This window comes from Gymnoscopelus braueri (assembly GCF_963280865.1).
Source record: "Gymnoscopelus braueri genome assembly, chromosome: 10".
Classification (NCBI taxonomy): Eukaryota; Metazoa; Chordata; class Actinopteri; order Myctophiformes; family Myctophidae; genus Gymnoscopelus; species Gymnoscopelus braueri.
In genome coordinates this window covers 40,192,123-40,207,503 of record NC_137611.1, presented here as the reverse complement: position 1 = coordinate 40,207,503, position 15,381 = coordinate 40,192,123, and the positions used below count along the sequence as shown (strand labels likewise).

Genomic DNA, 15,381 nt, shown 5'->3' with positions numbered 1-15,381 from the left:
AGGTAATAAGTAATGAGTAATATATTACTAAAATAAAGTAACTTGCCAACACTGGTAATAAATGAGGTGCATATTACCTGGATGCAGACTTCCTGCTTCAGCACAACTCCTGGCCAGGTCACAATGTTAGCTGTGTGTCATTTCCCTGCTCTTTGTCCTTCTTTCCTGTCTCTCGCTCGCTGTCGCTATCAAAATAAAGCAGAATTGCTGTTTTTTTCCCTATTAATTAGGCATGTAAACGATTTATCATAAATCTGGTGACAACTTAAACCGATTTAATAAAAAATGTATCGCGATGCAAATACAGGATCTTTGTTAGATAATTGAGAAAAAAAATGTTTTCAGTCACGTGTAAACCAAAACACGTATCGTCAACATATTTCATATAATTCAGGGTCCCTAGGACAGAATCACTAGAAATGTGGGTCTGTTCGGGGGTCCTTTGACATCTTTGAAGTTGTTTTTGATAATAATCGTATGCCTAAAATGAAGAACATAGTGTGTGATCTGTTGCTGGGAGGTCTGATACAGGTGTAGGGCTGAATTAATCCATTGGGAATGCTTTATATGCTGATGTCCACTCAGTCAATCAGCCATTCAGATGGAAAAGTCAGTTGGAAAGGCAGTGAGCCAGGCAGTCTATCGATCAATTTGTCAGTTTGTCAGGCAGAAAGGCTTCTGTCTGTGGGTCTGAAAATCAATCAGCCTTGTATTTAGTCAAATCAATCAAGCTGTTGTTTGTTTTGTCAGTCAGTTTGATATATCTTGTTAGTTTTAATCGCACAGTGTTTGTGTGATAAAAAACAAACAATATGTTGGGAATATAAGAGCAGGGAGTTTGGAGCAAAAGACTCCGAAAAAGGACTGCTCTTCAGTTCAATTGATGTTTCTTCCAGGAGGGGGCAGCTGTCGATAGAGAGACTTCCGCTGCCATTATCTCCTGTTGCTGATTAGACAGGACAGTGTAAGAAGCATCACTGATCTCTTATTGACATGGGGCTCAGACAAGACTAACATGCCTCCTCTGGGGGGTTTTAAGGTGATAGCTAAAATCCTCTGAGAGAGAGAGAGAGAGAGAGAGAGAGAGAGAGGAGAGGAGTGAGGAGAGAGAGAGAGAGAGAGAGGAGAGAGGAGAGAGAGAGAGAGAGAGATGAGAGATGAGACGAGAGAGAGAGAGGAGAGAGAGAGAGAGGAGAGAGAGAGAGATGAGAGAGAGAGAGAGAGAGAGAGTAGAGAGAGAGAGAGAGAGACCAAGATAGAGATAGACCAAGATAGAGAGAGACCAAGATAGAGAGAGAGAGAGAGAGACCAAGATAGAGAGAGACCAAGATAGAGACCAAGATAGAGAGGAATGAATAGTGAGTGGATCTGCTGAAGTGAAATATTGTTAGTCATTACCCCAGCTGCCAATAGCACAATAATTAATACATGGTCTGGCACAAAGAACAATGATTGCTTTTTCAACTTAGAACACCTCTCTTCAGATGTGAATTAATCTCATTGACTTGTCCTGTTCAGCTCCATGCGTTCTCTTAAAGACCCTGCGAAGGAAATTCAGTGATTTGTTTCTAAAACCACGTTATGCATGTTAAACAGTCACGGATGAATAAACAGTCTGGGAACTTTGTTTTACTGAATTGTGGAGTGAGGAAGAGTGGGTGATCGGAACAAACACACAGTCATGCAGTTCCACCAAAATAGATATCGTCGCGGTCGGGCAGAAACCTCTCATCTCCATATTCTAACTTTTAGTGTTTTTTTTCGTAAATTGACGCCCTACTTGATCATACTACAGCGTCACACAAAAGCATCAAAAGTAGCAGATGTACAAGCTCGAAACGCTGCGCGAAGCAACGCGTTTTGAGCTTGTGGATCTGATACTTTTGAATCCTGAAAAGTAACAGTTTTGGACATATGAGGTTTCCACCCGACAGAGACAAATATATCAATGTAAATCACCAACTGAACATGAAGACACAACACCACACATAAAGTCCCACAACATAAACCTCCAACGTGTTCTCATATTCAAATATCGACAATAAACAACACAATAAACACACTTACCCCTGTTCCCAGGTGCAACCTGGGAAATAAATTAACATAGTAAACTTCAGCACACATGCCTCCAGTGTTCAGAGCAGAGAGAACAAACAAAGTACTGCTTGTTTTTTCCACACTATTTTGAAATATAATTTCGTGAAACTTTCCCAAACTGAGAATACATATTATTATTGCTTTACGAGGTCTTTAGGAATACAGGTCTAATGCAGGCACAGAACAGAACAGAACAGAGTAGAATAGAATGGAATCGAGTAGAATGGAATAGGTGCTGCTCGGGTGGTGCAGGGGGTAAAAGTTCCAACATTGCACAGACTAAGGGTTATGAATGCTCTGTGGTGGGATACACTAGGTAACTCTGAGAGTCACTCTGAGTTATGGGGGGGTCCGTGGCCTAATGCATAGTAAATGGAAAAAAGTTTAAGAATCACTGAAATATGCCTTTAAAACGACAGCACACAGTGTGCTGATCAGGGTCTGGTGGGGACACGTGGCCATTGGCTCATCCATGCTGTTTTATGGGGCGGACCGTCCCTCTTTATTGGAGCCAGGCCTGTGTTAACAAGGCCATTATCTCACTGGCCATATAGGGGCGGGCGGGCGGGGGCGGGCGCGTTCGCACACACACACACACACACCACACACACACACACACACACACACACACACACACACACACACACACACACACACACACACACACACAGAGCGTCAGGAATCATAGAAACAGGCTGAATTCATATAGGAACATGACTCAGTCACTCCAAATGAATCACATCATATCTGGATGTAGGGCACATGTGCAGTGTGCATGCAAGTGAACACTTATACGTACATGCACACACACACACACGCACACATGCACATGCACACGCACACGCACACGCACACGCACATGCACACGCACACGCACATGCACATGCACATGCACATGCACATGCACATGCACATGCACATGCACATGCACATGCACATGCACATGCACATGCACATGCACATGCACATGCACATGCACACACGCACAGACAAACACTATGGGAGTAACAGTTATGTTAAAGGGATATTTCACTTTCAAAAAAAACGTTTGGTCATTTCATCGTCTACTCAGGCTTTTGTGAGCCCCCCAGACCGTTTTTAAGTTGCTTGATTCAGTGTTAGATTCATCAAAAACACCAGTCCTTGGTTCTGCTGACTCACCCTGCCCTCCTAATACGTGAGGGGGCCGTGTTTTTTCGATTACTCTTTTTCATTTATTTTATTTAAATCTTTTAATCATTTTTTCAAAAAAAATATAAAAAAGAAATGAAAAAAGTTATGGGTGAGTCACCAGAACCAAGGACGGGTGTTTTTGACGAATCTAACATGTTAAAAATGGAGTTTGAAGTTATAATGGGTTTGTATAGGAAGGGGGCGTGTCTGATAAAATGAATATCAAATATCTAAATACTGAATCAAGCAACTTAAAAACTGTCTGGGGGGTTCACTAAAGCCTGTGTTGACGATAAAATGACCAAAAGTTTTTTTGAAAGTGAAATAACCCTTTAAGCAAGCAAGCATGCACGAACATACACACTAATTATATTTTTTCTAATGCCTTCATAATTTCTACAGTTAGTTTCTCTCTTGCAGAAAAGAACTGCAGTGGCTCTGTGCCAGTTTTGCAGTCTATCATACAGGCTCAAAGTGGTACGCAGGCATGTGCAATATATACTGTATGCTCACTACAAAGTGAACAGATATGTAATGTCCACCGCAATATTGATATCGCTGTTCTTGGGAACCGCATATCTGTTACTGTTCTAGTGCAGTGGTGCAAAATAAATAAATAGTTATAATATGTATTTGGCCACGGACCCCCATCTGAATATATTAACTCTCTGGCTGCCAAGAACGAGTTATCACAAGTATTTTTCTGAATGCCCTGGCTGCCAAGAACGAGTTATCACAAGTTTTTTTTTTTTTTATTCAGATTCCAAGATATCGTGATCCGAAGATTTGATCATAATGGAGATAAATATTCTGTGACTATTTGAAAAAAGTAAGAAAATCGGAAAAATCGCTGGCAGTGGGCAAACGCGGCCAGAAATAAGTCTATTTTTTACATTTTACATACTTTTAGATTAGCTGACATACAAGCTCACAAGTCGCAAAGCTTGTAGACCTGGACTCCTACATGGTGTGTAGCCCTGTACAGTGTACATGTACAGTACGCACACATTTGCACGCACACAGCACGCACGGACCCACACACTCTAAATCTTGCAAAGAGAAAGAGTATTGAGCAATGACAATGGTGTGTGTGTGTGTGTGTGTGTGTGTGTGTGTGTGTGTGTGTGTGTGTGTGTGTGTGTGTGTGTGTGTGTGTGTGTGTGCGCGCTCGCGTGAGAGGGCATACAAGGACACACCAGGCATATGTGACTTTACAGGAACAAAAATTCAATTGACAGGACAGACAGAACAAGCTGTCCAGTCTCGCCTCATCTCTCTCTATCTCATCTCTCTAATTCAATTCAAAAAGGCTTTATTGGCATGACCATATACTGTACTGTAGGATTAACCACATGGGATTAACCTTTTCTGGGGTGAACGTATAGTATGTCAAGCCAGAAATTGAATTTTGTTGCATATGAAACGTTCAACTGTAATTGTCAGTATAGAGTTCTCATTAATAATTGGCTGACAGACAGAATTATGGATGGAGCTCAGCAGAGTGATGTTCAACATTATCTTTCACAGGCAAACACCTGAACTCACAGTCATGAACATTATGCTGCCCCACACACAGACAGCCTTATCAAATGACTCAACAGAAGCATCCAGAGAGGCTTACCTTTAGTAGCCACACATCATGAAAGGTGCTGTTAGGATCTGATTGAAAATCACTTCTAAGATGTAGATCTCTAATAGGACGCTGTGTTGGACCAGCAATCACACACAATTGTATGTTTACACTTACCGTGTTTTTCCATAAACGAGCGCCCTACTAGATACTTCAGTGTCACACAAAAGCATCAAAAGTATCAGATCTACAAGCTTGAAGCTTGTCGATATGCTAATTCTGCTATTTTAGAATTTGAATCCTGAAAAGTTTTGGACATAAGGTTTCCACCCTACAGAGACGATTATGCAGAAACACACACACGCACGCATCACACACACTGATAGATAGTGTCGCAGACCAGCAGACAGTGAGTAAAGCCATAGAGTTGACATGTCAACGGCATAGTGGCTGCCATCCAACCTGACACTGCTGTGACAAGGCAAAGGGTAACATGACAGCAAGTGATGTTAATATGTATGTGTGTGTGTGTGTGTGTGTGTGTGTGTGTGTGTGTGTGTGTGTGTGTGTGTGTGTGTGTGTGTGTGTGTGTGTGTGCGCGCTCGCGTGAGAGGGCATACAAGGACACACCAGGCATATGTGACTTTACAGGAACAAAAATTCAATTGACAGGACAGACAGAACAAGCTGTCCAGTCTCGCCTCATCTCTCTCTATCTCATCTCTCTAATTCAATTCAAAAAGGCTTTATTGGCATGACCATATACTGTACTGTAGGATTAACCACATGGGATTAACCTTTTCTGGGGTGAACGTATAGTATGTCAAGCCAGAAATTGAATTTTGTTGCATATGAAACGTTCAACTGTAATTGTCAGTATAGAGTTCTCATTAATAATTGGCTGACAGACAGAATTATGGATGGAGCTCAGCAGAGTGATGTTCAACATTATCTTTCACAGGCAAACACCTGAACTCACAGTCATGAACATTATGCTGCCCCACACACAGACAGCCTTATCAAATGACTCAACAGAAGCATCCAGAGAGGCTTACCTTTAGTAGCCACACATCATGAAAGGTGCTGTTAGGATCTGATTGAAAATCACTTCTAAGATGTAGATCTCTAATAGGACGCTGTGTTGGACCAGCAATCACACACAATTGTATGTTTACACTTACCGTGTTTTTCCATAAACGAGCGCCCTACTAGATACTTCAGTGTCACACAAAAGCATCAAAAGTATCAGATCTACAAGCTTGAAGCTTGTCGATATGCTAATTCTGCTATTTTAGAATTTGAATCCTGAAAAGTTTTGGACATAAGGTTTCCACCCTACAGAGACGATTATGCAGAAACACACACACGCACGCATCACACACACTGATAGATAGTGTCGCAGACCAGCAGACAGTGAGTAAAGCCATAGAGTTGACATGTCAACGGCATAGTGGCTGCCATCCAACCTGACACTGCTGTGACAAGGCAAAGGGTAACATGACAGCAAGTGATGTTAATATGTATGTGTGTGTGTGTGTGTGTGTGTGTGTGTGTGTGTGTGTGTGTGTGTGTGTGTGTGTGTGTGTGTGTGTGTGTGTGTGTGTGTGTGTGTGTGTGTGTGTGTGTGTGTGTGTGTGTGTGTGTGTGTGTGTGTGTGTTTGGGGTCGGGGGAGCTCAAGGGAGACGCTCTCCTTCACTTAGATATCTATTTGCCTCAATCATATCAGTGTTTTGTCATGCGAAATCTGATGTCTGAATCATAAGTCCTTGATAAGTCCACAGGGCTCTGCAGAGGGTCATCACACACGCACGCATGCATGTACGCACACACATGCGCGAGCACACACACACACACACACACACACACACACACACACACACACACACACATCCGCACGCACACATCCGCAGGCACACTTGAAGAAAACACAGACAAAGGGATCTATACCTGCATCCTATACACCCCAAACACACCCTATGACATGTACTGTACACATTTGCAGCCACTGAGGTGCACACAACACGTGCACGATTCATACACAGGCACTCCACAGGGATGTGCACAACACCACTCCTGTGTGTGTGCGCACACACACACACACACACACACACACACACACACACACACACACACACACACACACACACACACACACACACACAGTAATGACCCCCATATATTAAGGCTACAACTCAACAACTACGTCTCCCTCACATTTCTGCTTAATTCTCCCTCTCTGTCACGCTGACACACACACACACACACACACACACACACACACACACACACACACACACACACACACACACACACACACACACACACACACACACACACACACACACACACACACACACGGCAGTGAACTCTGTAAGTACCATTCTCCTCTTATTATTGCAATCATTTTTTACTGGGCAGCCAATTTAGAATAGCTATAAAAACATACACATTCACTGCCCCCTGTAATAGAAATATCCACTTTTATATGTTTCATTATATTATGTTTTATTTGCTTTTCTATATTTTCCCGGTATAGAACCTGATGATGTTCTTAACTTTCATAGCTTGACTGATAATGTCTGTCCACTCAACTGTGATATTTACAGTATCACAGGAGGTCAGTCAGGTAATAATAATTTACCGCTGTGGTTCTCAAAGTGGGGTCCAGGGGAGCTCAGGGTTCCTTGAGAGAGTTCCAAATGGACCCTTATGATGTGTTCACACTGGCAGATACAAAGCTACACTGCAAAAACAGCCCTACGTAAAACAAGAAAAATATTTTTAAATCTAGCCAAATGTTCTTATATCAAGCAATGCTGCTTGTAGTGAGAAACTCATTATTTTCGTTAGCCAGTTCCTTGTTCTTTTAACGCTTTATATTTACCTTTATCTCGTCGGATGCATGCTGATGTCGACGAGCATGTTGGCATCAGCAGTGATGCAGCGACAGATGTCGTCTCTGTCGCCTGGACACCTCATATGTCCAAAACAGATCTGCCATTTTTGTCTGTCTGTTTCTCTCCTACACTGTCTCGCTCTCAGCTGTTCCTACTGTCTGTCTCTCCTATACTGTCTTCCTCTCATCTTTTCCTGCTGTCTTGGCTGAGAAGCGAGGCTGAACCTCCCAAAATGACTCCAGTGACACTGCAGTTGACCCTGTGCTCAGACATCTCTAATGTAATGCATGTGTGTAGGGGACTTATTAATTTAACCCTGGAAGTGTACAAATGGACCCATACTTGGTAAAAAATGTTACTCTCTCAGAAGAGCTAAATTAACACAGACTAAAAGGTCAATTGAAGTGAACTTAATTGACACTAAAATGATCATCTCTCTCGCAGACACCTCCTCGTGCTCGGAGGGCGAGGACCCTGGCGACGAAGACGAGGAGGGCGGAGGAGGCGGGGACGGAGGAGGAGGAGGAGGAGGAGGCGAAGACGACGAGGAGGAGGAGGGCGGAGAAGGCGTGGAGGAGGGAGACGGCACGGTCTCCAGCCTGGAGGGCAGCGTGCACGTGGAGCGCTGGATCAACCGCGCCATCCGCGGCTCCGGCGGCGGCGGAGGAGGCGGCGGAGGAGGCACTTCGTCCACCGCCACCACCACCACCACCTCCTCCACCGCCTCCTCCTCGTCCTCCTCGTCGTCCTCCGTCAGGAGCGGGGGCAGCAGCGGGGCGGTCGCCCCCGGCGGCGGGGCCGGGCGGAGGCTGGCGGACGTCCTGGCCCACCACCACCATCACCACCATCATCATCATCACCACCAGCAGCAGCATCAGCACCGGATCCCCCATCACCACCATCACCACCACCACAAGACAGGTGAGCCGCATGCAGGGTTGCCAGATCTGCTTATTATAATTTCTCCGCAAGATTTTATTTGAAAATAGCCGAAATAGAGCTCACTCGTGCGCTTGCAGATCTGCTATTTTCAAATAGCTGATGTATATGTTAAAGTGCTCATGTGGCCCATAGTCGCTTCTTTTGGGCTGGTTTTCCTAGACCTGGTTGCTTTTTTCTCTCAAAGAATCTGGCAACGCTGGCCTCGAACTTTTTTCGTGCCCAAGGACCCCCAAATTGATATGTGAGTGGCCTCGGACCCTCACCTGAAAATATGTTGTGCCAGGGACCCCCGGAAGCAAAAAGATTTAAAAAATATAAAAAAAGATTTAAAGATTTGCAAACGTTTTCAATATTTTTCAAAAATAGTAGATCTACAAGCTCATAGCGCGGCACCGAATGCCGCACTATGAGCTTGTAGATCTGCTATTTTTCAAAAATAGCCAAAAGTATACAATATGGATAAAGGGGTTAAAATGATTGTGACGCTTCATTAACTAATTTGGCTGGGGACCCCCGGGTATCCCCCCAAGGACCCCTGGGGGTCCCCGGACCCCACTTTGAGAACCAATGGTTCATAGATCCCTTATCAGACAGTGTCACGCCGGTGGCAGCGCGCGCGGCGCGCGGTCTGGCTTCAAAAGAACCCGAAAGTTATAAGAAGAGACACAATGGAAAAGCACTCGTGTGTGAAAATGTGTTCCATCAAGCTTTTGGAGTTTCGCAGTTTTCCTCCCAGTGTGGAGGAAGAAGGCTTAAGATGTTTACTGTGATCTTTCCCTCTTGAATGATGTACTCCTTGGTGTCTGTTGTGTGTGTGTACACGGAAACAGAGATTCTCAAACCAGTTGTCCTCAAAAACCTCAATAGCCGTGATACGCTCAGAAAAAATACAACAAATATTGCCTTTAACGACAAGTTACTTGAGTTCCTTGCTCTGGATCAGAGTTTTCCCGGCTCTAAAGTAAATGCAATACATTGCCTTAACCCATTTAGACCTGTCGTACAGCAACATAGATACGTGTTTATCGGACGGAAGGTACCAGAAGTGTGGCGTGAACAGTGTGTTGTGGGGTGGGGTGGGGTGTGTGTCTTTCAGCATACGTGAAAACTATAATAAATACAATAAACACAGTGTGTGTATGCCGGTCACACATTTCCGTTAGCTTGTTGGATTAAAGTGCTCTTTCATTGTAATGAGGTATAAAAGAAAGTAGAGTTTTACTTAAAGGCGTAGTACGTAACTTTGCCCTGCGTTTACATAACAAAACAATAAATAATGTTTCACCAATTTCCCTCTGTACAAGTAGTTATCAGCCACTGGAGTAGTGTGGTGGTGGTGTTTACCTGTAGAAACACACTGCCCTCTCGCTGTATTTGGTGTTTGCAGACGTTTTTGGGCAACCAAAACAAAAAGGGAAAATAGAGGGCAATGTGTTTCTGCAGGTAAACACCACCAGTCCACCACACTACTCCTGTGGCTGATAACTGCTGGTATAGGATTGGTAATTTGTATTTATTGCTTTGTTATGTAAAACTATAAACCATAGCCAGTGGCATTCCTCTGGCAGCTCGCTCTAAAGATGTCTTATCTTCTGACACTTTGTTGGCGCATAAACGGTGTCCTCCAACATGTTTACTATGTGTCTTATGAACAGAAAACCACCAGTGGTTCCAAACTTGGGTTGTAATGGATTATGGTACTACTTAAGGATGCTGTGGTTGGTTTGTTCACAGCTGGCTGAGTGTGATGCTCTCTGTGTGTACGGGGAGAGGAAGTGGTACAATAGGCGTTACTATCTAGCACGACAGTCTCTGAATTTTGATTGTGCACGCTGGGTAGGTGTCTCACTCTCTTCCTAGTGTTCAGTTTTGTCCTTTAAGTGTGCAGATACTTTACTTTGAAGATTTTTCAAAAATTTTCAAAAATAGCAGATGTACAAGCTTGCAGTGACGCGCTGTGAGCTTGCATTTGTGCAATTTTTGAATAGCCAACTTATAAAATATGGATAAAGTAGTTAAAACGATTGTGATGCTGTATTAACACATTTTTCTGGGGGACCCCCTGGAACCCCCCCCAATGTATGCTGGGTAGGTGTCTCTTCCTAATTGAAGTGAAGTTGAAGTGTGCAGATACTACTCTCTTCCACACAGTAAAATCTTCAGTATTCTTTATTTCTAACAACTTTTGTTTTACATTCTGAGTGAAATGAACACTGAGGATTATACTGTTTAGCATTATACCATCCATGTTATTTTTTATTATCGTTTATGAATCTCTGTGTATTACGTTGCTGCACGTTGTCATGTTGGTATGACGTGTGTGTGTGTGTGTATGTTTGCGTGTGAGTGTGCGTGTGTGGCTGGCTGGCTGTTTCTTTGCTGGTTGAAGAAAAGCACAACTGAAATCATTTTGGATCCAAATTTCATTCAAGCCCTCATAGAACTCCTACTGTTGTATCATTGAACCCCTGCTAGTCTTCTTACTGTATATAGATAGCTGTCTGTTTTCATTCCATTTCACCCCCGTCCCTTCTTTCACCTCCACATACCTCCCATCCCTGTTTCAGCTCCTCTCTGTCAGAACACAATTAAGGAATGACCTCTCCTTCTCTGGTTATAGTGGTTTAAGCCCTGACTGAGTGTTGGTTTTCATGCTAAACACTTAACTGTAGGCCCTTTACTGTATGTCTGCCGGGCACCTCTTTTTTAGCCAATAGCAGATGTTTGCGAGTGCAGGGTTGTCGCTACAACCGTTCTCATGTGGCTAGTGAAAATGCATTTAACACGGCATTCCTCCCTTCAAGTCCGTCTTTTTCTAATGGCCAATACATACTCCGTCCGATGTCGGAACGTCTTCCAGTTCGGAAAAGGCTTCCCGAACTATAGTTTGGAGAGTCATGACATATGTGGAGGTGCACGTGTTCCGAAGGAAAAGTTTCCGAGACTCGGAACGACGTCAATTTGTAGTTATATCACCTGTCTTTCTGACAAAGAACCGTTCGGTCGGAGTATGTATTGTGCTTCTAAGACCAGAGGGTTTGACTTTCCCGGTGGACATGCAGTTTAACGTCCACGTTTTTTTCATTCCCTGTACATGCAGGGCCTTTATCCCACCTCTCCCTGAGGAGGAGAGAGAACGGAAACGCGGGGGGGCCACGCCGGTCCGGTGAGTTCAGGTCGGACCACGGCTGGCGGCTTCCGCGCGCCGAATGGAAGGGTCAGTATGGTGCTATCCCTGCTGCTGCCTGCGGCACGTATCTGGGATGCCAGCCCCCCCGCCCCCCACTATCAGTTTCACTGAACTTCTGACCCAGTTCCCTGTGACACTCTTTATGTTGCTGCTCTTGCTGTAAGCGTTGGGAGTCTTTTTGCTAATTATAGCAGCAACCGGTCTTGTGGTTAAAACTTGGAACGCAAGAAATATGCATTGGTGGAAGAAGTACTCAGATATTTTACTTAAGTAAAAGTAGCAATACCACATTGTAGAAATACTCTGTTGCAAGTGAAAGGCCTGTGTTCAAAATGTTTCTTGAGTAAAAGTGCAAAAGTATTGGCATCAAAATATACTTAAAGGTAGGATAAGTGATTTACTTTTGTTAAAATAAGTGTTAAATAGCTCTATATTCTCATAGTACTCATTGCTATAGAGTGTTTGTTCAGTAAAAGGAGTCTCCCATGTCTCTATCCAGCTCTTTATTAAACAGAAAATGTATTTTCAGTGCTCTCTCCTGATTGGCTTAAATGTTGTCACCTACCTGAAAATGTATTTATATTCTGTTTACTACAGAGCTGGAGAGACCCCTGTGACCAAACAAACACTCTGTAGCAATGATTATTATCAGAATATAGTACTTTAACCTTTTAACAAAAGAAAAAAAAAGTACCCAAAAATATCACGTACCCTACCTTTAAAGTACCAAAAGTAAAAGTACTAAAATGTTTGAAAATAGCCGATCGACAAGCTCACAACGAGTTGAGTACTTAGTCCACCACTGCCCAGGGCTAGCGTTGGCTAGCGTTGGAGTGTTTCGTCGAGCATGATGCAGCGTTTGCAAAAGAGAAAAGAAAAAGCTGCCGCTTTTCAGCTTTTCAGAATGCAAATTGTTGATGAGGTATATTCTCAACAATGCTTTCCTAAGGCAGGCTGATGGCTCCTTGTAGAGCCGCTCATTCCTTTTCAAGGTTGCAGCATGTTTGTATTTATTTATTTACCGGGCCCGTGGAGAATAATCGCTTTTTTTATAAATGCTTTTCGTCGAGGCCAGAGAAAAAGCAGGTGGGAATGCGGGAACGTGGTTCCGTCTGAACAAATGAAAGGTTTATGCCGTGATCACAGAAAAGCTGTCGACTCGAATCTCTCACAACATCACAGTTCAGACGTCTGTTGTCGTTGCGTAACGAAAGGTCATCTTTTTAGAGTGGGAACTTTGAGTGGCGTTGCGGCTGACATTCGGGGGTAAATTACCTCCCCCGTTCTTAAAAGGCAACTTGAAGTCCACCTCCGCCCGGACCGCTAAAAACCTTCCCTACTTGACGGATGAAAAGGGACATGCTTGATGAGGCTAATTCACTAGAAGTGGCTCCATTCATTTCACCTCTTGAGAGGAAAACAAAAAAAGAGGGGAAAAAATGCCTTGGCAGCAGAGAACAATGAGTGACGTTCAAGAGACAAAGAAAGACAACACAAAGGGTTTTAGTCGTGAACATTCATCACCGTCAAAAAGGTCCATTTACAACTAGTTCTAGGAAATGCTCCCAAAGCTCAGTGCAATTAAGACCTGGACCTGGGCCCTTGGGGATTTCACTGCAGCTTATTCCATTAAGACCGGGAACGCATCTGTGTCATTTCAGATTTCTTAAGCTATTCAAAAATAGCAGATATACAAGCTCGTAGCGCGGCACCGAGTGCCGCGCTACGAGCTTGTAGATCTGCTGTTTTAGAAAAATCTTGAAAATGTGTGCAAATCTTTGAATATATATATTTTTAAAGCGAACATTTGTAACTCAAATCTTTGCTTCTGGGGGTCCCTGGAACAAAATATTTTGAGATGGGGGGGGGGGGGGGGTCCGCGGCCAAATACATATCATTTTTGGGGGTCCTTGACATGAAAAAGTTTGAGAACCACTGATAGCAACATTTTTTTTTTTCAAAAGACTGTTAGGATTTAGAAGACATTTTGTAGAATCGGCCTCAGGTCTTAATGGGTTAAGGGGTGATTCAGCTATTATTGGGTGCGTGACACACCGGTCTCGCTGTAACAGCTATCCCCTGGGCCTGAAATAATTCACCTCCACTGAGCAAATTATGGGTCGGCCGGTTTAAGGTGGTGCAGTTGAGAGGTTGCTGCCGCCGCCATTCATCAGGTGTCTCTTCAGAGTACTGAAGGGGGGGGTTGGGTTTTCCTGCCTCTTGAGTTATGAATGAGATGAGATCATGGATTAAGTGATTTAGTTGGCCGAGAATGGAGATAACTGACAAGACTACATCAGCACCGGGGAGATACTCCGACACCATGGCGGTTATCTCTCTTTGTCTCACGGTCCCGGTGCCTCCTGCACTTCCAAACTCCCCACCTACCACTTAGATAGTAATATTTCTACGTAAGAGGCATAGTAGTAGTAATTATATCTACCAATTTTTTTATTTATAAATCACCAGTTCGCAAACACGGCAGTGATTTTGTAGATCTACTTTAATCACTTAAACCCTATATACTTCCTCATTCAACAAACTAGCGATCTAGCAGATCTCCATGTTCAAAACGCGTCAAATTGTGACACGTGAGTATTCATCACCTGGCCAGGTGTGTGTGTACTCTTGATTACTATAGCCATGTAAGTTAGGCTAATGAGAGATGCTACACCCACAGTATCTATAAGTCTAGGGCACTGGTTCTCAGACTTTTTCACTCTAGTCTTGTGACCTTGACCCATTTGAACTAAAAGAAAATCACTAGCGGTGGTCCTGAGACTACATAATTGGCAAAGTGAGCCTTCAATTTTTATCACTAATATTTAAAGAGGCGGTGCCATGGTTTTGCACTTTTTCTGTTTTTCATGTGTCTATGAGGTTGATAGAACTTCATTAAACCCCCTGGTGGTGTTTTTATGGTGTTTTATGTCTTCTCTGACTATTTTGAGTTTCTACCTGGAGGCTGAAACCTTGAGGGTCAAACGTGCCAATAGAAAAACAGCGCTTTAGTGACATAATAAAAACATACCCTCCCCCTCATTATCATAACACAACAGGTGTGGGCATGAGGAGGAGGAGGGACTAGGACAGGTGGGTGGTGCTAAGGTGGTGGAGGAGGTGCTAAGGTGAGAACCAGGTATACTTAATGAACTGGAGGCGTGTCCACATAAAAACAGAATTTTAACAATTTCTGTACACTTTTTTGAAAAAAATCTTCCTCCTAGTATAACCATAATACCTGATGATTATGTTTTAGGGGGGGGGGAATCACGGAAAATCACGGCACCCCGTCTTTAAGGACCCCTCCAAGGACCCCTGGGGGTCCCCGGACCCCACTTTGAGAACCAATGCTCTAAAGCGATCATGTTTCAGTATCTCTTCAACCATCAGAAGGACTTGCTGCCCCTAAATGAAACCTCTTGTCCCAGTGTAAGCCGTATTGGTCGAGGTATTGATCAACTCTTATGTGTTGACTCTTGGGTTTCTCCAGTCCAAAGTCAAAGCGTTT

At 43.6% G+C, this 15,381-nt stretch overlaps 1 protein-coding gene across 1 annotated transcript in view; it reads left to right on the top strand.

The window, feature by feature from the left end:
* Positions 1 to 15,381, top strand: part of LOC308094349 (disco-interacting protein 2 homolog C-like) — a 297,759-nt gene that overhangs the window by 179,865 nt on the left and 102,513 nt on the right. Inside the window, 1 exon segment of the mRNA XM_080440954.1 lies at positions 8,183 to 8,659. Coding sequence (XP_080297080.1) covers positions 8,183 to 8,659 — 477 coding nt within the window.